General features: G+C 54.5%; 1 protein-coding gene across 2 annotated transcripts in view; it reads left to right on the plus strand.

Moving 5' to 3' along the window:
• Window positions 1-287: 287 nt before the first annotated feature.
• The window catches only part of PDE9A (phosphodiesterase 9A), a 105813-nt gene continuing 83919 nt past the window's right edge, over window positions 288-22181 (plus strand). For both annotated transcript variants that reach the window (XM_068964768.1, XM_068964777.1), the window contains exon 1: window positions 288-385. In XM_068964768.1, the coding sequence (XP_068820869.1) occupies window positions 317-385 (69 nt within the window). In that variant the 5' untranslated portion in view covers window positions 288-316. The remainder of the gene's footprint in view (window positions 386-22181) is intronic.

Consider the following 22181-nt stretch of genomic DNA (forward strand, 5'->3'; position numbering starts at 1 on the left):
CAATCGGAGACTGGCTACCCACTTGGCCCTGATTCCCAAGGCGGCTGGAGTCAAAGGGACGATGAGGGGGCGTGCCTTAAAGTGGGAGGGGAGGAGAACGGAGTGTAAACCGGGGAGAGAGGAGAGAGGGGGCGGGAAGGAAAAGGAGGGGAGGCGGAGGAGGAGGAGCCGAGCCCGCGGCCCCGCCCGGCGGCGCGCTGGTTGGCTGGCCCCCGCGTCCGCCCGCCGCCCGCCCCCTCCTCCCACGCCCCGCCCTCCCCGCGGCGGCTGGCGTCGAGAAAGTACAGTAAAAAGTCCAAGTGCAGCGCTCGGCAAGATGGGAACCGGCTCCTCCAGCTACCGGCCCAAGGCCATCTACTTGGACATCGATGGACGCATTCAGAAGGTAGCCCCCTCCCCAGCCTCCCGCGCCGGGCTGCGAGCGCCCTCCCCGCGCGCCCCTCGCCGTGCCCGCCCGCAGGCAGCTCCTCCCCGGTGACCGCGCGGGGTCGCGGTGGCGGGTGGGGGCCGGCCAGGGGGCGCCGGCGGGGGAGGGGTCCGCGGTCCAGCGCCCGCGCGTCCGCGGAGGCGGCTGCGGCCTCCGACAACTTGGGCGGGGGGCGGCGGGGCTCCGCGGGGCAGGTGTCCCCACGCGTGGCCCGGTGGAAAGGGGCGACCGCAAGGGGAGTATTTTTTCCTTTCCTTGGGCAGAGCTTTCTTTGTAACAGATCTGGTTAGGCTGAGTTCCGACGTTCCGAGGCTGGCCCATTAAGCCTTTCATTTCCGGTGGAAGGACCCTGGAACAGTCGCCCCAGGAGCCGGTGGGCAGACCCGCGGGACGGACACCCCGGACAGGGGGGGCGGGTGGTGCCTGGAGCTCGAAGCCCCTGCGGGGGCCGGGCACCGCTTCCTGCCTAGCGGGGAGCAGGTTGGGGCGGGTGTCGCTGGAGGCTGGCACGGCAGGGGCTGTCATCTCCCACCCCTTCGGTTCCCCATCCCAGCAGGTGGGCAGCCCTGAGCCTGGAGGGGGTGACCCGGGCTGCTTCACCTCCTGGGGACTGCGGAGAGACCTGATGACCCTCCGGATGAGCTCTGCATTCAGACCATCTCCTGCTTCTGATTGGCAGAGAGGGACAAAAAGAGAGCTGGCTTGGAGGACGCTTCCCTAAGCCCCCTCTGAGGTCCTGGGGGGTGGGGGAGAGGAAGGCCACAGTGAGGGAAATGCTCCAGCTGGACACCAGGGAAGCCGTGCATCCGCCACGGCTCACTTTGCTCTTCTCAAGGCGCACCCAGAGCCGGGAAGCAGGAGGAGATGCCCCAGCCGGGCACAGAGCAGGCGCCAGGGCTTGGGTGTCTGGGGTTCTCAGACACCCTCTGCCAGCAGCCTCACTCTCGCCCCACCCCCTGCTTGATCCCAAGAAAGGAGAAGTATGGGCTCCCCTTCCCCCCCCCATAGCCCGCTTCATTGGAACCAGATAACGTGGAGCAGGGGCTCTGAAGCGAGGGCAAGTGGTCACCAGGCGCAGGACTCCCCCAGGTCCCCTGGCTTCCAGGACTGGACATCTGTGACTGCACAGGAATTTAACAGCCTCCCCAGAGGGAGAAAGGGCCCTCCGCTGAGTACTCCCATGCTCCACCATGGGCACGTGTGCACAGACATGTGCACATGGACACACACGTGTGCACATGCATCCACACACAGTGTGCACATAAAATGTGTCCACACACATACACACAGGCACACACACGTGCACACACCGCATATAGACACACAAGCGCACACAGGCAAACATACACACATACACACAAGCACACACAGGCGTGCACCACATATAGACACACATACACACAGGCAGACATACACACAGGCACACACACAAGCACAAACACACACACATGCACACACACAAAGATGCACACATACAAGCACACACATGCACACACATGCACACACCACATATAGACACACATACATATACACACAGGCAAACATACACACAGGCGCACACACACAAGCACAAACACACACGCATGCACACACACAGGCAAAGATGCACACATACAAACACACTCATGTACACACACAGGCAAAGACACACACATACACACAAGCACACACACTTTTTCTATCCCAACAGAGGAAAATTATCGAAGCTCGACCCCTTTTATCTTTTGAAAGAGGTGAGATGAGATGCTGTCAGCATCAGAAGTGACAGTTCCCTCCCAAGAATGTCCTGAAGGTTTCCTGGAGAAGTCCAGTGGGATGTGGGTGCCAAGTGGAAGACAGGCTCCTGAGGGAGGGGAGTGCTGAGTGGTGGGCTTGACTCGGCTGTACTTGGGGACATTTTGCTGCTGAGATACTCGAGGTTCTGGTGATCTCCACAAAAGCAGCCAGGCAGGCAGTCCTGGGAGACAGTGAGCACCTGTGTTCAGGAGCGGCCAGATCTGATATGGAGTGCCAACTCCACCGCTTTCTGTTATCCTGGACACCTAACCCTGAGCTCTCCTGAGCTGGCCTCCAGGCCAGTAAGGTGGGACAAGAGCGTTGTCTTTGTAGACTGTTGTGAACAGTGAAGGAGGCCAAGTAGACTGAGTGCCTGGAACCCTCTGGAACACAGCAGGTGTGATGTTCTCTGTGGTTGGTCCATGCCCTTTGATACAAACGAGAGGAGGCAGACCATGGTCCTCAGACCTCAGCCATCACTTTCACTGCTTCTTGACCTTGCTCTGTGTCCTCTGCCTTTGCTGCTGGTGCTAGGGGGCTGTGGGGTAGGGCTCCTGGCTGCACCTTTAGCCCTGGGGAGAGCTGGATCATCTGGGGTTCCGAGGGTGTGCTAGAAGTCCTAACCCCCAGCCTACCTCACACTGACACCCAGCAGCTCAGTTGGGAATTTAAATCCTGGGCTGAGAGCGCCTACAGAAACATTTTCAGTGGCCGCGGTTTCTTAAAGTCCCAGGCGCTGGATTAATTCCCAAAGTTCCCGGCATGCCGTCGTGCTCTGTCTTCCTTTCATCCATCCCTTCTCCTTTCTGGGGAAGTCACTCTTGAGGGGAGAGCCTGGGGAGGCGGGGTGGGGGGGGGGGAACCGTCGGCCCTCGGCGGCTCCCACGTTATTTCTGCACTCCGTTATTTCTGCACTCCGTCCCTCCAGTTCTCCGGCTCCTGGTCCTTCCTGTTCCCCCCAGGGAGGGCCCCAAAGGGGAGGAAGAAGGTAACATTCAGAGCAGCGGCTTCTCAGACAGTATCTGCTCCAGCACGGCCTGGGGGCAGATCTAAAGTTGTCCGAAGGGATGGCCTGCCAGTGTCCCCTCTGAGGATGTACCCTAGGGATAATGCTGTACGTGTTCCAGATTCTTAGAGAAACTGGTGGCTCCCCGGTGACTGGTTCCCTGCTTCCTTGGTATGAAGGAGACTCGAGCATACAGGTCACATCACCCGCCCAGGTACCCAGTGCGGGGCCGCCACAGGGGTCTGGGGTTCCCTTGAAGGATCCATATTCCATCTGCGGGCTTTTCCTGCAGAGGTTGTGCATAGGTGGCTTGGGGGCGGGGTGGGCAGACAGGGCTAATCTTCCCGGGTCTGGGTCCTTTCTGGGTATACCCGGAAGTGGCCTCCAAGGGGACGGAGAGGCATGCAGGGAGACAGTCCCTCCTTGGGGCCTCCACTTCCAGCCCCTCAGATCTGGATTAGTTCCCTAACCTCCCTCAGTCACGTTTCTCCACTGCCGCGTGGGGGTGCTCCTCGTCCTGCTTGTTGCAGGAATCAGAGTGGACAGGGCAAATCACTCAGTTATCCCACGTGTTCACTGAGCAGCTGCTCCTTGCTGAGGGCTGGGGTCCAGGGTGAATGGGGCATTCATGGCGCTCGGTGAGACCCACCAAGCCATGGCCCCTTTGCATAACCCCCCCCATCCTGCTTCCCCCGGGAGGGACAGACTGAACTGCTGCTGTTGCAGGGCGCCCGGTGAGGGACGGGACACAGCAGGACCCAGCTGGTGGAATGGGCTGATGCTGGCTACGTGTGGGTTTCCATGAAGAGGCTTCCTTTCTTAGGGAAGACCAGCCTGGTTGGGAAGGGGCCCTCTTCCCAGGCCAGGCAGCCTCAGGAGGACCCGGCCTGTGACTGTCGAAAGGCCAGGGCGGCAACCTTGCGCAGCCAGCTGCATCTCCGCACACCCGTCCATGTCTCCTGGTCCATGACTTGTCGGGGGCACGGGTGGGACCTGGTACCGCTCAGCACCAGCTGAAGGAGGAGGGAGTGGGAGCCGGGAACCCTCCTGTCCGGACTCCTCTCTGGAGCTGATGCATCTTACCCCCACCCAGAGGGCTTGCTGTTTCTCTCCAAGGTTTCCCCCACCTCAGAATCTGCTCCTTTCTCCCATCCGCCTCCGGAGGAGGGTTGGGCTTGGCTGGGTTGCTTGGGGCAAGACAGATGATGCCACTGGCATCAGGGAGCTTGAGGGACTCCTGCCTGGTGGCACATCTGGGTGTGGGTTTGCCCACCTTCTGAGGGAGGCCGAGTGAGGCCTTTGTGGGATCCCTGGCCCTGGGCTTGGGCTTAGTGAGAAGCCTTATCTGGGCAAGAGCAGTCATTCTGGGGACCATCGTAAGTGGCGCTGAAAGGGACCTGTTGGTGCATTGCCTGTCTAGCGATGTCCCCCCACCCCACCACCGCCGCGGGAGAGCCCCTCACCAGGTGCTCTTGGCCGCTCTGAGCTGCATCCCTGCCTCGCTCTGTAGCTGGAATCCAGGTCTCAATGGGCATCGGCCGCTTGAGTTCTGCTTGGTTGTTTCTGCCGTGAAATAATGGAACAAATGAGAAAAGCCTGGAAGGAAGAGCAGACAGAGCCCTGGGAAGTTGTTGAAATGTCAGCAGAAGGCTGTTCCCAGTTCCCGACGGTTGGTTGTGGTTGGGTCCCCCCACCTCCGCACTGGGACTGCTCCCCCTCTTGCCCCCTGGAGCTAAGCCCTCCTCTGCCGAGGCTCCTCTCCATGTGGTGCCTTCCTCTCAACCTGGCTCTGTTGCCACGTGGGGCCCCGGGCCCTGCCATGGATTCCTCGGGAGCCAGCAGTTAGCCCCTGTGGACCTTCAGGGCCAGGCCGCCATCCCCTCCCCAGTGGCTTCCCTGGGACTCAGGCCCTCCTCCCTGCTCTGGGGGCCCTGGCTCTGCCTGCCCTGCTACAGGCTCCCCATGTTCCCCGTCCTGCTCCAGCCCTGCTCCCTCCAAGGATGTCAGCCTCGCCGGCCTTTGGCACAGACACAGGCTTTGGCCTTTCAGGCTGGCTGCTCATCTTCAGGGCAGTCCTGTCCTCTGTTTGTTGAAGGGTGCCCCTGCCACAGTCTTGTCCAGTGTGATCAGTGTGGCGAGGCCTGGAGTCCTTCCCTGGCTCATGAAATGTCTCCCCTCCTGGGATGTCTGTCCGGCCACCTGGCCAAGCCCAGTGGAGGGTCCCTTTCAACCTCAGACGTGTGCTGGCTCGCCCCTCACTCAGACCCTCCCTTCCCTGCCCATCGGCAGGGTCTTGGCTCATCTGTGCAGGGATCGTCCAAAAAACCCTCCACAGTTCTCTGGGCTTTGCTGCTGTCTGGGTCCTCACATAACCACCAGGTGGACGGCGGCTCCCCTTGGTCACCCTCCAAAGGAAGTCCCAGCAAAGTCATTTCAGTTCAGTTCAGTTCAGTCGCTCAGTCGTGTCCAACTCTTTGCAACCCCATGCAGCACTCCAGGCCTCCCTGTCCATCACCAACTCCTGGAGTTCTCAGACTCACGTCCATCGAGTCAGTGATGCCATCCAGCCATCTCATCCTCTGTCGTCCCCTTCTCCTCCTGCCTCCAATCCCTCCCAGCATCAGAGTCTTTTCCAATGAGTCAACTCTTTGCATGAGGTGGCCAAAGTACTGGAGTTTCAGCTTTAGCATTATTCCTTCCAAAGAAATCTCAGGGCTGATCTCCTTCAGAATGGATTGGTTGGATCTCCTTGCAGTCCAAGGGACTCTCAAGAGTCTTCTCCAACAGCACAGTTCAAAAGCATCCATTCTTCGGCGCTCGGCCTTCTTCACAGTCCAATTCTCACATCCATACATGACCACAGGAAAAACCATAGCCTTGACTAGATGGACCTTTGTTGGCAAAGTCATTTATCTTCCTTTAAATGTTCATAATGGAAGAGCTTTAAAAGGATATTTTGAAATGGTAACACAAGCTATGGAGAAGGCAATGGCACCCCACTCCAGTACTCTTGCCTGGAAAATCCCATGGACGGAGGAGCCTGGTAGGCTGCAGTCCATGGGGTCGATGAGAGTTGGACACGACTCAGTGACTTCACTTTCACTTTTCACTTTTGTGCATTGGAGAAGGAAATGGCAACCCACTCCAGTGTTCTTGCCTGGAGAATCCCAGGGACGGGGGAGCCTGGTGGGCTGCCGTCTATGGGGTCCCACAGAGTCAGACACGACTGAAGCGACTTAGCAGCAGCAGCAGCAACAGCAGCAACACAAGCTAATTGCAGCCAAGGAAGCTGGAGAAAGGGGGTCATTCCACACCCTCTCGGGGTTTCAGTGTAAATGGAGGCAGCCCCAGTCATCATGGGGCAGAGACCCTGCCCCTCGCCCGCAATGACCCTGTCTCCAGCTGGGCTGTGAACATTGGCGCATCTCCATTTTCAGTCTCTCTTCACCACATAGATCAGACGCTAGAGTGCAGCCACCTGACTCCAGAGGGACGTACTGGTGCTCCCCAACACAGCCTCTCAGGCGCACGGTCTCATGCGTTCTAGCCCGAGGCCACAGGGGACCCAGGAGGCTGCAGATCTTCCTCCTTCTTCCCACGGGCTATGGTTGGAGGCCTCTTAAGCCAGACAGTGCCTGACACCTGGAGGCCCTGGGAGGGGGTTGGCTGGGGGCCCGAAACCCGCTAATGCCATTGGGGTTGACGGATAATGATGTGGAGACCTTGTAGGCCGAGTGCAGGGGGCAGGGCTGCTCTCCGCAGTCACCTACTTGGTGGGTGGAGGCCCTGGTGCTGGACACAGCATCTCAGTGCCCGGCTCTGCCAGGGGAAGCCCCCAGGGAGGTCACCTTCTCCTCGATGAGGTGGGTGTGATGCTGGAGCCCCGCCCCCCATGGGGTGATGCAGATGGCTCTGAAAACCACCCACATGGAGCCCAGGGCAGAGCTGGCCCCCTGCAGAGGCTCAGTGAAGTGCATCTTGTCCCCTGGCCCCCCTCCCTGTGCCCGGGACCTATCCCCTCGCAGACTCTGGAAGGAGCCTGGCAGTGCCTCGGTGTCAGTTCCGTATCTGTGAGCCCACTACGACAGATAATCACAAAGAGGGGGCAGTGCCAAGGCCCTGAGGCCCCAGGGCCCACTGCCCAGGCAGCTCCTTCTCCAGCCTGGCAGAGGCGATGCCTATTGGCAGCAGGGCTACCTCATGCCCTGAGCGAAGGCACCAGTGGTCTCGCCAGAGCCCTTATAGGCTGAGGGGCTGCTTGGCCTCAGAAACATGCAGAATACAGCCCCGGGCATCAGGGAAGAGGAGCACGGGCAGAGCGCCCCGTCAGAACCAACGTGCAGATAAGAGGTGAAAGGGATGCCTCCAGGATGCTGAGCCCTGTGCCAGCCATGGGGGCCCAGACACCAGCCCGGCTGTGGGCAGCGGGAGCTGAGTGGACAGGTAGCCTCGAGTCACTACAGGCTGGGACCCTGCACCTTTGTCCTGGGTTTACTGTCTATGATTGGCAGGCTGCACTCCTGGGGCCTGGGGGGGCAGACTTTGGCAAGAAGGTCTAAGAGGGTCCCCAGAGGACTCAGAGGGACCTCAGGTGTCCTTGTGACAAGTAGCCCAGTCCCACCCCACTGAAGGATTTCTCCATGCTCCATCTCCACCCCTCCCCTCTCAGAACAGACAGGCCATGAGATGGAAGAGGGGCCCCACAGCCCTTGCCTGGGTGGGACAGAGGCCTGGGCTCCAGGCGGGGATGGCTCACAGCCAATGGAAGGGGCACGTCAGTGGTCCAGCTCGAAAGGCGTTGACATGGAGCCTCTTGCTTGGCTCACCGGGCTGTTTCCTCATGCTTTTGTGGCTATTTGCATTTCCAGGGTTGTGAGTCTTTCTGAGAAAAGTGTATTCTAAGACCATGCACACCTGAAGATACAGCTGCAGGAGTCTAAAAAGTGCACGCATGTCTCCCTGGGCACCAGTTTACAGCTGTGCTGTGGATCACTGCACAGTGCGTTCAGCTGCCTTGGAGATGGCACCAAGCATTTTCAGTCTCAGAAAAGTAATGTCTGCAGTTGATGGTGTGGTCGCGTGCCTTGGCCCTGCTCCTGCCTGCCTGTCCCCTGCACCGGCTCCATCACCTCCGCCAGGTGCCACATCTCCTTGATTCCCAGAGCTCTTCACCCAGTGGGAACTTTTGCCCAAACAGAAACTTTCAGCACCTGACTCTGTCTGTTGGTGCTCAGTTGCCAAGTCCTGCCTGACTCTTTGTGACCCCATGGATTGCAGCACGCCAGGCTTCCCTGTGCATCACCAACTCGCGGAGCTTGCTCAAACTCATGTCCATTGAGTTGGTGATGCCATCCAACCATCTCATCCCCTGTCACCCTCTTCTCCTGCCCTCAATCTTTCCCAGCATCGGGGTCTTTTCCGGTGAGTCAGCTCTTAGCAAAAGGTGGCCAAAGTATTGGAGCTTCACCTTCAGCAGCCGACCTTCCAGTGAATGTTCACAGTTGATTTCCTTTAGGATTGACTGGTTTGATCTCCTTGCAGTCCAAGGGCCTCTCAAGAGTCTTCTCCAACACCAGAGTTTGAAAGCATCAGTTCTTCAGCACTCAGCCTTCTTTATGGTCCAACTCTCACATCCATATATGACTACTGGAAAAACCATAGCTTTGACTGTATAGACCTTTGTCGGAAGAGTGATGTGTCTGCTTTTTAACTCAGTCTAGACACGATTAAAGAAGACCCTGAATGTTCTGTTCATCTGGGTTCAGATTCCCTGCCTAATATTTTTTTTTTAATTTTTAAAAATTGTAGTAAAATACGCATAACATACAATGTTACCATCTTCACCATTTTACGTGTACCATTCAGAGGCGTTAATTCATTCGCACTGTTGTGCAACCATCCCCACCATCCATCTCCAGAACTTCTGCATTTCCCCAAATGAAACTCTGTCCCCACTAAACACTGCCTTTCTGTCCCCGTCCACAGACCCTGGCACCAGTGACTCTGTCTACTGTCTCTGTAAATCTGAACCTCTCTGGGGACCCCCTGTAGAAGGGGGAGTCGTATAGTATTTGTCCTTTCATGGCTGGCTTCTTTCCCTGCGTATCACATCCTTGAGGCTAATCCAAGTTGTGGCAGGTGTCAGAATGCTCTTCCTCTTTAAGGCTGAGTCAGATTGCCCTGTGTGGATGGACCACATCTTGCTGACCCATTTATTCATCAGTGAATCTGCCTGCTATCTTGTAAACCTGAATCATTTCCCCTCTTCTCTCCTCAGTTTGCAAAGAGTAGGTCTGTTGCAGTGGTGCATTATTGTGTCTTCTGGAAAACGTTGTGTTCCCAGAGTCCTCCCGTTTTCCAGACCTGGTTGTGTTCATCTCCGGCGGGTGTTTGCAGCGTGGTCCATGAAGTGTGATGTATTGCAGGCGGGGATGAGAGTAAACTGTTCAGGGAAGACAGATGCTTTTCTGATTGCGATTACACTCAGTCCGTTTACCGGCAGCATGACATCAGCATCAAGAGCATCAATTCAGGGAGGGGTGCAGTTTGTGTGCGTTTGTACCCGTGAGTGTGCAGGCAGGTTACGTGCCTCAGTGTCTTCATCTGTGTGCTGGGGGGAAGCAAGCGTCCACCTTGCAGGGTGGCTGTGATGAAATTCAAGTGTGTATGCCGTGTGCTGAAATGGGGTGGCGCGTGGTGTGTGCTCTGTAAGGTCACGTGGTTTTTATTTTTATTCATCTGTGTCACGGATTTGAATTGCCAGATCTCTGTGTCTTGTTGGGGGAGCCTTCCCGAGACCCCTGGCCTTGTGCGTCTCCCCATCGTTCCAGGCCCAGGGCCATATCCAGGCATGCCCCATGGAACGAAGGGCCGGGCCAGCCCCACGAGTGCGTCCCGCTCAATGACGCTGGTGACTGTGTTCCCCAGATTGGCCCCCAGGCCACACTCCCCCCATTCTTTCCAGGAAAGACGAGACCGGGAATGCCTTTCATTTATCCTCCGACTGTTTCTGAGGCGGCGCTCTGTGGGGACTGCAGTGAGGAGGGAGGGTGGGAAGAGGGCACATGACCCCCCAGTGCAGGCTCTCGGCTTGGATGCACCGGGACCACCAGCCCGGGTAGTGACGCGGGGCAGCCTGCGTGTCTGCACACGCTCCAGCTGCATTAGCGTTTCTAGGCCTCTGGTTCATTTATTCTGCTGGAAGGAGTTGTAGAGATACTCACAAACACTTAACAGTAATTTTATAGGCGGAAGAAGCCTTTTTGTGGAAGCGAGCTGTGTGTGGAGCATGCTTGGCCAGTCACTGGCCCCTGTAGCCTGGCGGGACTCGCTGTCTTCCTTTGTCCACTGACTATACCCCCCAAACCCAGGCCCTCTGCCCCTCGAGTGCAGCCTGGGAGAGCTGCCTGGTCCTATGGGGGTTCGGGGTAGGGGAGCTTCAGGGAGACAAAGTCAGAACCCACCTGTGGATGGTGGGAGTTAGGACCATTTGTCACAGGCAGATCCTCCTCAGTTTAGCCCAGAGAGAACACAGCCGCAAGGCAAGCGGCCACCACCCTCCCATCACCACGCCCAGCCCCGCAGGCTCCGGGTACCCAGCTGATGTCCAGGGGACTCAGGCATCCCTGAGACCGGCTGCACATCATATTGATTCATTCTGTAAGCAGAACATTTAGCGGAACCCAGTGACTCAGGCTGCCTTTATCCTCACAGCTTCTGCCTTGGGGATTTTTTGTTGTTGTTTTTAGTTTCACAGCGTTACAAATCACAGAAAAAGAGGCCATGCATTTGACATGATCATCTAGAGATCTTCAACAATCTCTCCACCTGCAGTTTACATTTGCAAAAGCAGCTCACGCTGAGCGTCGTTCCTTGTTACGTAAAGGCTGACTGTCAGCCGCAGCAGCCGGGTGTGGCTGGTGGCTTGTCTGGAGCCTGTCTGTTGCACGCCCCAGTTCCAGAGTGCTTTGGGGAGCAGCCCCCAAGATGTTTTTGCTCAGAGTTGTGTTATGTAAGCTTCACAGGGGGAAAACTTGAGATATGGGCAGTGCTTAAAGACTCAAAATTAATGGTCATACATACTCTAAAAAAAAATCTCTCAATGAAGCTTCTTATGTAAGCCTCAAATGTCTTACCGTTGCTGTTAATAACAGAAAAATTGAAAGCTGGAAGCAAATACAAGGAGCACTGAAACGCGTGACTCCAGGGATGGCCCAGGACGCCCCCTGGAGCCGCCAGGATGTGCAGCCGTGGCCCAGCATGCATGGGAGATCGATTCTGCATGTGGTGTTTTGAAGGCTGAGCCACAAAGAGCAGAGATGAGAGATGGCATCTGTGCCCTCTGGGCAGAGACGCACAGAATGTTCCAAGGAATGAGGGTGTGGAGGGCACTTCTGGTGGCCAAGTTATAATGGGGAAACGTGTAGAAGCAGTGAATTCCCTCCAGGAATGTTTCTTGAAGCAGTGCTGGTGGCACTGATGGAAAAGGTGGATGAGACGGGTCACGGCCTCGGGGAGTGGAGAGCACACACCTGTGCAGGTGACGCCTGGGTGGCGGAGGAGCAGCAGCCTTGTGGGTGGGTGGAGGCCGAGGGCGGCCCTTCTCAGCGCGAGACTCAGGTGCCCATCCCAGGCGCCTAGGGTGTTAAGCTCTGATCATCGGGATCCGAGTCTGTGGGCTTCGGTAAACAAGTCTGGAGGGTGTGGGCTTCATGAACTGCCAGACGCAGCTGATGTTCTGAACTACGGACATGTGGAGACTTCCTTCCACCTGACCCCTGCTCCCTGCGCCCCCATATTTCCCCCCCGGAATGTGACGGAGTGTGGAGCTCCACACCCTGGTTTTCCCAACTCATCTTATGCCCAGTTGCTCTCCTTCCAGTCCCTTCCCCGAAGCCCAGGGCCTCTCTTGGGATGGAGGACCCTGGGTCTCTCATGTTGGTGCTGTAGCCGGGGCCCTCTCTGGGTCTGGGGTCTCTGACTCTGTCTCCAGCCCTGCGGTGACCCCTCCAGCTCCCACCCTCCTCTGCAACACCAGGCTTGGCTTCTGGAAGAAGGAGCCATGGGGGTATCAGCTTTCAACCAAGTGCCGTGAGCCCCAGGCATTAGACTTTAGGAGCAGTGTACCCGAGAGGAACTGTTTGGTTCGGTGCAGAGGCTGCTCGGGTCACACGGCCTCCACATGCTGGTTGACATGGGTGCCGTGCAACCTGGGACAATGTGGGTCTCAGTGTGGCCCGGGAGACACTGCCCGGCCGATGTTACCTCAAGGACAAGCACCCCTGAAAGTCCAGCAGCACCGAGCAGAAACCCTGATCTTTGGAGGCACTTATAGCACCTGTAGGGGGGCCCTTTGGGGTTTTCTCTGGGTGGTGGACACTGGCCTCTGGCTGGGTAAGAAGCTGGACAGTGGGGTTGGAGGCTACCATTGCCCATGCCCAGAGACGTTTGTTTTCTCGCACGAAAACTATTTTTTCTTTTTCTTTCTTTTTATTTTGTATTGGAGGCTAGCTGATTAACAATGTTGTGATAGTTTCAGGTGAACAGCCAAGGGACTCAGTCATACACATACGTGTATCCATTCTCCTCCCCACGCCCCTCCCATCCAGGCGGCACATAACGTTGCATGCTCAATTTTTCTAATGAAATTTCAAACAATAAAAAGAAAAGGAAATGCAGCAGGGGATGGAGGGAAGAAGGAAGGCCTCTCTCCACTGCACTTGGAAGCTCGTCGGCTCCCCCATGCCCCACGGCCAGCTCTGTTCAGCAGCCTTCCTTCCCCGCCTCCCATCTCGATGTGATCACCGTTGCTCACCAGGGTGTCTGTTTGATGGCCCAGGTTCCTCTGGCCAGTTCCTGTCTGCCCACGTTGTCACCTCATCTTGCCTTGTTCCTGGGGGTTCCCAATGTTTTTGGTGAATTGTGTCAAAAGATAGGCCATGTTCTGACCGCACCCGCCCCCCCAACAACCTGTGAATGGACTATGTTTGGAAATAGGTTATTTGCTGATGTAAGCAAGATGAGATGAGATGGGGCTGGACTTGACTGTCCTTGAAGAAGAGGGAGATGTGCCCGTTCAGAGAACAGATGGTGGAGGCAAAGCCTGGGCTGATGCGTCCACAAGCCAAGGAGCCCCGGCGGTGCTGGCCACTGTCCAAACTGCAGAGAGACAGCATGGATCCTCCCTGAGAGTTTTCAGAAGGACCCAAACCCACCGCCACCTCTACTGCAGACTTCAGCCTCCAGAGCTGAGGATGAACTTCTGTGGGTTTAAGCTGCCCTTTTGTGGTATCTTGTTATTGGGTTGACCAAAGATTTCCTCCTGGTTTTTCACATCATTGTACAAAAAAACCCAAAAGGTCTTGGCCAATGAATACAACAGCCCCAGGAAACTCATACAGTTGCCTAATTTTAACTTAATTACCTCCTTAAAGACTTTTCTCCAAATACAGCCCGGAAAGCCTGGACCCTTCTCTGGAAAAGGCTGAAAGGCACAGCTTCCCTAGACACCCCAGATCCCCGGATCCCCGATTCATTCCTGCCAGGAAGTGATGATGGAACCGGATGCCTGCTTCCCAGGTCTGCTGAGGTCTGACCTGAGCTGGAGGGAGGGGTCCGTCCCACCTTCCAGTCCTAGGTCTCACTTTCACGTGGTTTCTTCTTGTCTTTTGCCCTTGCCCAACCCCCACCTTCTTCATCTGCTTTGAGACAGGGTGGGAGAGGCTGCGTGTTGGAACCAGGCTCCTCGTGGATGGTCCCCAGGGCCCCAGGTCCTCCCCGGCACCTTCCCTTTTGCACTCTTCCCTGCCCTGGGACACCCAGGAGCCCTGAGCCTGGAGTGGATCCCCGGGACCACATTCAGAGTTCTGCTGCAGCAGAGCACTGGGCTCTGGGTCACAAGCTGCCTCTCACTGGGGTTAGAGCTCGAGAAGGAGAGCAGATTCGAAACCTTGGGAAACGTCCTCACCTCCAGCCCTGTCTCAGCACATTTGTTATTCTTTTAGTTCGTCGCTTTCTGCATTTTCAGTCGCCTGTGATCCATTATTTATAACAATGAAGACACCAGAAGTGAAAAAAAAACACAGAGTAACCCAGAGAGATGGCAAGAGTGCTGAGTGGCTCAGCCGTGACAAATGGGTTTCGTGGGGAGAAGGCGGCTGCCGACTGGGTGGGAAATGGGCCCTGAGATCCCACTGAGCCCGAGGAGGCGGGGGTTTACAGCGTCTGGGTGGCCTAGTCCTGCTGGTGAACATCCCTAACCAGGACGGAATTCCTCCAACTGGGCACTGTTCCCTCCAGCCTCTCCACCTCCCTGCCCCACACCCACAGCAGCTCTTACGGAAGGTGGGGAAATCACAGCCTTTGACCCTCCAAGCCATCAGTGTCTCCTCTCTTCAACCTGTCCTTCCCTGGTCCAGTCCTGAAGCTTTATCCCAGTCCTGTATGCACTCCACACTTCACATAGCATCAAGGACTCCTCACTGTTGTTCAATCGCTCAGTCGTGTCCCACTCTTTGCAACCCTATGGACTACAGCACACCAGCATTCCCTGTCCTTCACCATCTCCTGGAGTTTGCTCAGACTCATATCCATTGAGTCGATGATGCCATCCAACCACCTCATCCTCTTGCCTTCAGTCTTTCCCAGCATCAGGATCTTTTCCATTGAGTCAGCTCTTTGCATCAGGTGGCCAAAGTATTGGAGCTTCGGCTTCAGCGTCAGTCCTTCCAATGAATACTCAGGGTTGATTTCCTTTAGGATTGACTGACTTGATCTCCTTGCAGTCCAAGGGACTCTCAAGAGTCTTCTCCAACACCACAGTTCCAAGGCATCAGTTCGGCACTCAGCCTTCTTTATGGTCCAGCTCTCTAAAGAACTCCTATCACCTGCAAAAGAGATTCCAGCCATCCCAGAATGAAGGTCAAGGGTGCCAGATCCCTGGGGCGTCTGTAGCAAATTGCCACAAACAGAATAACCAAGAAGAACAGAAATGTATTCTTTCTCAGTGCTAGAGGCTGAAAGTCCTAAATGAGCTTCACTGGGGTCAGAGTCAAGGTGTTGGCAGAGGCCCTGGGGGAGCATCCGTTCCCTGCCTCTTCCCGCATCTGGGGCTGCCGGCAGATCTCCGCTTGTGGCCATAGCCCTCCAGTCTTCAAGGCCAGTATCCTCCAGGTCGTGTTTGCCTCACACTCTTCACATCACCGTCTCCTCTGTGTGTTGTTAGCTCTCACCCCGCCTCCCTGGTGACTGTGATTTCACTTAGGCCCACCTACATCATCCAGCAGAGAAGGCAGTGGCACCCCACTCCAGTACTCTTGCCTGGAAAATCCCATGGACGGAGGAGCCTGGTAGGCTGCAGTCCGTGGGGTCGCCAAGAGTCGGACACGACTGAGCGACTTCACTTTCACTTTTCACTTTCATGCATTGGAGAAGGAGATGGCAACCCACTCCAGTGTGCTTGCCTGGAGAATCCCAGGGACGGGGGAGCCTGGTGGGCTGCTGTCTATAGGGTCGCACAGAGTCGGACACGACTGAAGCAACTTAGCAGCAGCAACACATCATCCAGGATTGTCTCAGGAGCCTTGATCTAAGCACACCTGCAGAGACTATAGGGCAGTATTCACAGGTTCCTGGGGTTGGGGGGAGGGTAACTCTCAGGGGCATGGGCTTTCCAGGTGGCTCAGCAATAAAGACTCCGCCTGCCAATGTCGTAGAGTCAGCTTTGATCCCTGGGTCAGGAAAATCTCCTGGAGAAGGAAATGGCTACCCATTCTGGCGTTCTTGCCTGGAGAATCCCATGGACAGAGGAGCCTGGCAGGCCACAGTCCATGGGATGATAAAGACTCGACTTAGCAACTAAACAACAACAATCTGTGGGGTGTGTTCAGTTGCTCAGTCATGTCCGATTCTTTGCGACCCTATGGACTATAGCCCACCAGGCTCCTCTGTCCATGGGATTCTCCAGGCAGGAATACTGGAGGGAGTGGGCCATTATTCAGGGACTGCAGGGATGTCAGCTACATGGTTGTAAACACATTCCAGCTTCAGCTGGCCCCACGTTTCCTGGGCTCCACAGGCTCTCTGCATGTGGTCGCTGTGCCCTAAACCCCACGGGATCGCTGGTCTGGAGTGTGCATGGGGCAGAGCGAGGGGGTCGCATCTTCCCTGCAGCCCCAGCCCGTGCCCGTGCTCCTGTGGTCCACCCGACCCTCCCGGCCGACCCTCTTTCACAGACATGTCCCGTCTGCCCTTAGTTTCATGTGTGATGTGAACATCACCGCATCCCCTGCCCCTGGCAACAGGTGACAGGACGGGCTTAGATGTCTCTCTGCTTCCCCAGCAGATCTTGCTCTGCATTTGATTGTATTAACTCATGCCATGCGAGACCAATGTGCCTCTCAAATGCTCTTGCCTAACAGACGTTTATTGAAGGCCTCCTGTGTGTTGGACCCCAGAGAAGGTGATGCTAGAGAGGTGATGTGCTTCAGAACATCAGCCTCAAGTCACCCTCCCACCCGCTGGGTTGCTTTTCCCATGGCCCAGGTTTCAGCAGAATGGAGTTTGCCTCCACCAGTGTCCCATGCTGCTTGTATGATCTTGGGCCTCAGTTTTCACATCTGTAAATGGGGCTGGTACCTGCCTGGCACACGTTTGGATCATGCTTAACACATCCCAGAAGTCTTGGGAAGTGTTCTGTAGAGGCTGTGTATCTTCCCTATGTAGCAGATGAGGAAGGTATGCATTGAAGAGGGTAAGGCATTTGCCCATGACCCTAGAGTCCATGAGAAGCAGAGCCGGTAAACCAGGAGGGCGGGCTTCAGGCCCGTGTGGCGACTGTGCCTCTCGGGGAGAAGGAATCTCACCCATGGGGTGAGGTGGTCATCCCAGCATGTGGGGCTTAGGGCAGAGGCTGCCCAAGGGAGCCCCCCAACACCCTGAAGCAGGTGGAGCTGGTGTTGTCCACTCTGAGGATGAGATGTCGGAGACTAGAGATGTTGGGAGACTTGCCTGCAGTACACAGTTTATTCAAGAAGGAACAGAGTCAGGTCCCGATGCCCAGCCTGGAGGCGTTTCCTCGGCGGGTTCCTCCCGACCTTGCAGGCTCTGCAACGAGGTTGGGATTTGGGGCCTATCTCTGCATTCACCCCAGGCTCACCCTGTCACAGCTCCAGGAGGCTTTGCACGGCGTATGCTGCCTCCCAAGTGCATCCATGATTCCTGGCCTCACCCACCGCTGGTCTCCGTCATCTGAGATGGTTTATCACACTGAGCCGCCAGCTCCTCCCCGCTCCCTCGCTCTGACCATCACCTGCCGCTGGACTGGCAGCTGCCCTTCCTTTTCAACCCTGCTCACTTGCTATGTGACCTCGGAAGAAGGGCTCCTCCCCTCTCTGAACCTTAGTATCTGCAACATAGGAATAACAGTCCCCACCATTAAAGCTTGCTTTAAGAATTGAAGACAAATAAGTGGCAAGAAAAGGGGACCATTCTCTCTTTCTTACACACACACACGTATATGCACACACTTGTTTTCAAGTCAGGATCCACAGGGTGCATTTACTTGCCATCACCCTTGGCCTCTTTCTATCCATTTTTTTCATCCCCTTTGCGTTCCTTGTCATTTATTTGTCAGGGAAGACATATTACTTATGGTCCTCAAAACATGCCCTAAAGATAGATCTCTGACATCTGAGAAATAATAAGGGAAATTGTCAGTTTTCTTTGCATCTGACAGTAGTACTGTGGCTTATCTTAAACCCTAAGAAAGAGATCTTATATTTTAGAGACCCACGCTGAAACACGAGCACGAAATAATATGTCTAAAATGAGCTTTCAGATAACCCTGATGGAGGGAGAAGCTGGGAGACAGAGAAGGCAGGATGGATCTCGTGTTGCTAATGTGGAAGTTGGGAGGTGGGCACTGAGGTTCCGTTATGCCAGGCCTTTGGCTTTTGTAGTAACAGAGCATTTCCATTATGGATAAAAGTTCTCTCTTTTTTTTTTCTTTTCAGGGAACGTACGTAATGTGTCTGGTTCAGAGTAATAAATGGTAGTTTTTTGTTTTTATTTTATATGTTTTCAAATGACAGGGCCGGAAAAATACCTCTTAAATTGGAAAGAGAAATGAGGCCTAATTCAGATTTTATCTTAGACAAAGAAGCTGTGATTGCCTGCCTGGTGGTTAGTAGTGATCCATTCTGAATGTGACACTATTGTAACATGTTCTAGAAACAAGGGGCAGGATGGAATGAACATTATACTCACCTTTATGTATGTAATTTATAATTTGAGGTAGACGGCAGAGGAATTGCAGATATACATGGTTGAATGGGGAGATGGCCTACAATCTCTCCTCTGGTGAAAATGTGTATTTCTTGAGGGAAGGTAAAAAGAAAGTTAAATGTGGGATTTGGGTCTTGGTCTCTTTGTAGCTTGTTTTATATATTAAACACTCATAATTCCCAGGTGCTGAAAAAGCAATAGAAATTCAGCTTTCAATTCCCCCAGAGATAGCAAAACCACCACTGAGTTGGCGTTCAGCTCTCCTGACAGCTGGCCTGGTGAGTGCTAACTCGTGGAGCTGGAGCATGGGCATCGGGGCCAGACTGAAATACTCTGGTTTGCTTTGAGGGAAGACAGAGCCCTATAAAAGCTTAATAGTTTATAAAAGCTATAAAAATGAATCATGGTCTGATAGACAAAGGGAAGGAATTTGGATTGGTTTGTCTTCTTCCAAGAGTGGGATCCAAATCAATATTCACTCCAAGTAGGTGATTAGAAATATCAGTAATTTAAGAACAAGGCAGACAGAATATAGATACCGCTAAGGGGGAGTGACAGCAGAAAAGAGGCCAAGTGACCACCTCTGCTTCCCATTAGGACCAATGTTAAAGTCTCATTTCAGCACTGCACGCATCTCTGGACTTGGAGCCAGGTGGCCAAGTTTATATCCAGGACCACACAGACCTGGCCAGGCCAGGTTCTCTCTGTGTCAGAGCTCTCATGTGAGAGCTGAGGGGATGATGATGCTCCAAGGACCCAGGGTCACAGGATGTAAGACGCTTGGCTCAGGTTTTGGCCAGAGTGTGAACTCAGCCACATTAGATGTTGTTGTTGGTGTTGGTGGTGATGATGATGGAGTAAGAGATGGTGGTCACGGTGGGGATGGTGGTGGTGACGGTGGAGGTGGGGGTTGGTGATGATTCAGGTGATTGCAGTGGTGGTGTTTAACCTAAAACCAGCAGGTGCAGAGTTTGTTCTTAGCATGTTGACATAGGCAGATGCTTGGGCACCGATATCCCAACATAGAAACCACCCAGAGATGCTGACATGTTGACATCAAGGCTGTGTGTCCTCGGCGCCTCTTGCTTGGGGAAGTGGCCTTGGCACGGTCAAGGGGGTGCCTCTCCATCTCCAGGGAAGATATCTGTGAATTTCAAGGGGCCCTCCTGTAATCACAGCTGCCGCTTAGCTGAGCACTTACTGTGTACTGGGCCCTCTGTATGTCATGATGAAGCCTTCACCCTGGTATGACAATGCTCACTCTGCAGGGGAAGAGTCAGAGCCTCAAGGTTAAGAATCCTGCCCTGGGCCAAGCTGGAAAAGGAGAAGCTGGGCCTGTAGTCACTCCTCTGACTCCTCCCCATCCACCCCTCTGCTCTGCATGTGTCTGGAGCAGTACGCGACCCTGGCACCAGCTCAGGGTGATCCTGGGATGTGAGACTCTGGGAACCTCAGGGGCTGCAGCCAATCCAGGGCCTACTCCGTCAGAGGGAGCCAGCTAAGGGCAGTCACTCACTTACTGTCCTTGCTCTAAGGTGCCCCCTCTGCCCTAAGGGCCAACAGTCAGTGCAGTGATTTGTATAACTTTAGCAACAGAACTGTTTTTTTTCTCAAAAACTTTACATATAGTCCTATAATATAAAGCTTATACAAACAGTTAACTGACTGTATTCAGTTCAGTTCAGTCGCTCAGTCGTGTCCAACTCTTTGTGACCCCATGTATCGCAGCACACCAGGCCTCCCTGTCCATCACCAACTCCCGGAGTTCACTCAGACTCACGTCCACCAAGTCCGTGATGCCATCCAGCCATCTCATCCTCTGTCATCCCCTTCTCCTCCTGCCCCCAAACCCTCCCAGCATCAGAGTCTTTTCCAATGAGTCAACTCTTTGCATGAGGTGGCCAAAGTACTGGAGTTTCAGCTTTAGCATCATTCCTTCCAAAGAAATCCCAGGGCTGATCTCCTTCAGAATGGACTGGTTGGATCTCCTTGCAGTCCAAGGGACTCTCAAGAGTCTTCTGCAACGCCACAGTTCAAAAGCATCAATTCTTTGGCGCTCAGCCTTCTTCACAGTCCAACTCTCACATCCATACATGACCACAGGAAAAACCATAGCCTTGACTAGACGGACCTTAGTCAGCAAAGTAATGTCTCTGCTTTCGAATATACTATCTAGGTTGGTCATACCTTTTCTTCCAAGGAGTAAGCGTTTTTTAATTTCATGGCTGCAGTCACCATCTGCAGTGATTTTGGAGCCCAAAAAATAAAGTCTGCCACTGTTTCCACTGTTTCCCCATCTATTTCCCATGAAGTGATGGGACCAGATGCCATGATCTCCGTTTTCTGAATGTTGAGCTTTAAGCCAACTTTTTCACTCTCCTGTTTCACTTTCATCAAGAGGCTTTTTAGTTCCTCTTCACTCTCTGCCATAAGAGTGGTGTCATCTGCATATCTGAGGTTATTGATATTTCTTCCGGCAGTCTTGATTCCAGCTTGTGTTTCTTCCAGTCCAGCGTTTCTCATGATGTACTCTGCATAGAAGTTAAATAAGCAGGGTGACAATATACAGCCTTGACGTACTCCTTTTCCTATTTGGAACCAGTCTGTTGTTCCATGTCCAGTTCTAACTGTTGCTTCCTGGCCTGCATACAGATTTCTCCAGAGGCAGGTCAGGTAGTCTGGTATTCCCATCTCTTTCAGAATTTTCCACAGTTGATTGTGATCCACACAGTCAAAGGCTTTGGCATAGTCAATAAAGCAGAAATAGATGTTTTTCTGGAACTGTAAAAAGCAGAAATAGATGTTTTTCTGGAACTGTATTAGTACTCATTTATTCTGTAAATTCAAATGTACAGCCCCCACTGGAGAATTACTGGGAACAGAAAGGTTCCTTGTGTGAGCCCTGAGTTTGGAATTGGGGTTTAGGCCGGCAGCCGCAGGCTTACATTGGCGTCAGCACCAGTGAGCTTCAGCTCATTTCACTGACCCCCAGAAGTCTGCATGAGGAGGGCCCTGGCCTGACCATCCTGCAGCCATGGCCAGGCCTGAAAACCCCAGCAGGGCGGCCCTACAGCTCTCTGGCCAGGAGGCATGTAGATCCGAGCCACTAGGGTCTCAGGACAGCAGTCGTGGGCAGCCTCGCGGGTGCTGACTGTGTGGACCTGACACCCAGGATGACATCTCCCTCCCCAGATGTGTTGGTATTTAAGTTATTACAGCTGCGTAACTTGCTTTAGAGGGGCTTCCCTAATGGCTCAAATGGTAAAGAATCCATCACAATGCAGGGTCCCTGGGCAGGAAGATCCGCTGCAGAAGGGAATGGCAATCCATTCTAGTATTCTTGCCTGCAAAATCCCGTGGACAGAGGAGGATGTGGGCTACATCCATGGGATTGCAAAGAGCTGAGCATGACTGAGTGACTAATACACACACACGCACACACACACACACACACATACACACACACACAGTTCAGTTCAGTTCAGTCGCTCAGTCATGTCTGACTCTTTGCAACCCCATGGACTGCAGCACACCAGGGTTCCCTGTCCATCACCAACTCCAGGAGCTTGCTCAAACTCATGTCCATCGCGTCGGTGATGCCATCCAACCATCTTATTCTCTGTCGTCCCCTTCTCCTCCCACCTTCAGTCTATCCCAGCATCAGGGTCTTTTCCAATGAGTCGGTTCTTC

This window comes from Capricornis sumatraensis, chromosome 1, assembly GCF_032405125.1.
Source record: "Capricornis sumatraensis isolate serow.1 chromosome 1, serow.2, whole genome shotgun sequence".
NCBI lineage: Eukaryota > Metazoa > Chordata > Mammalia > Artiodactyla > Bovidae > Capricornis > Capricornis sumatraensis.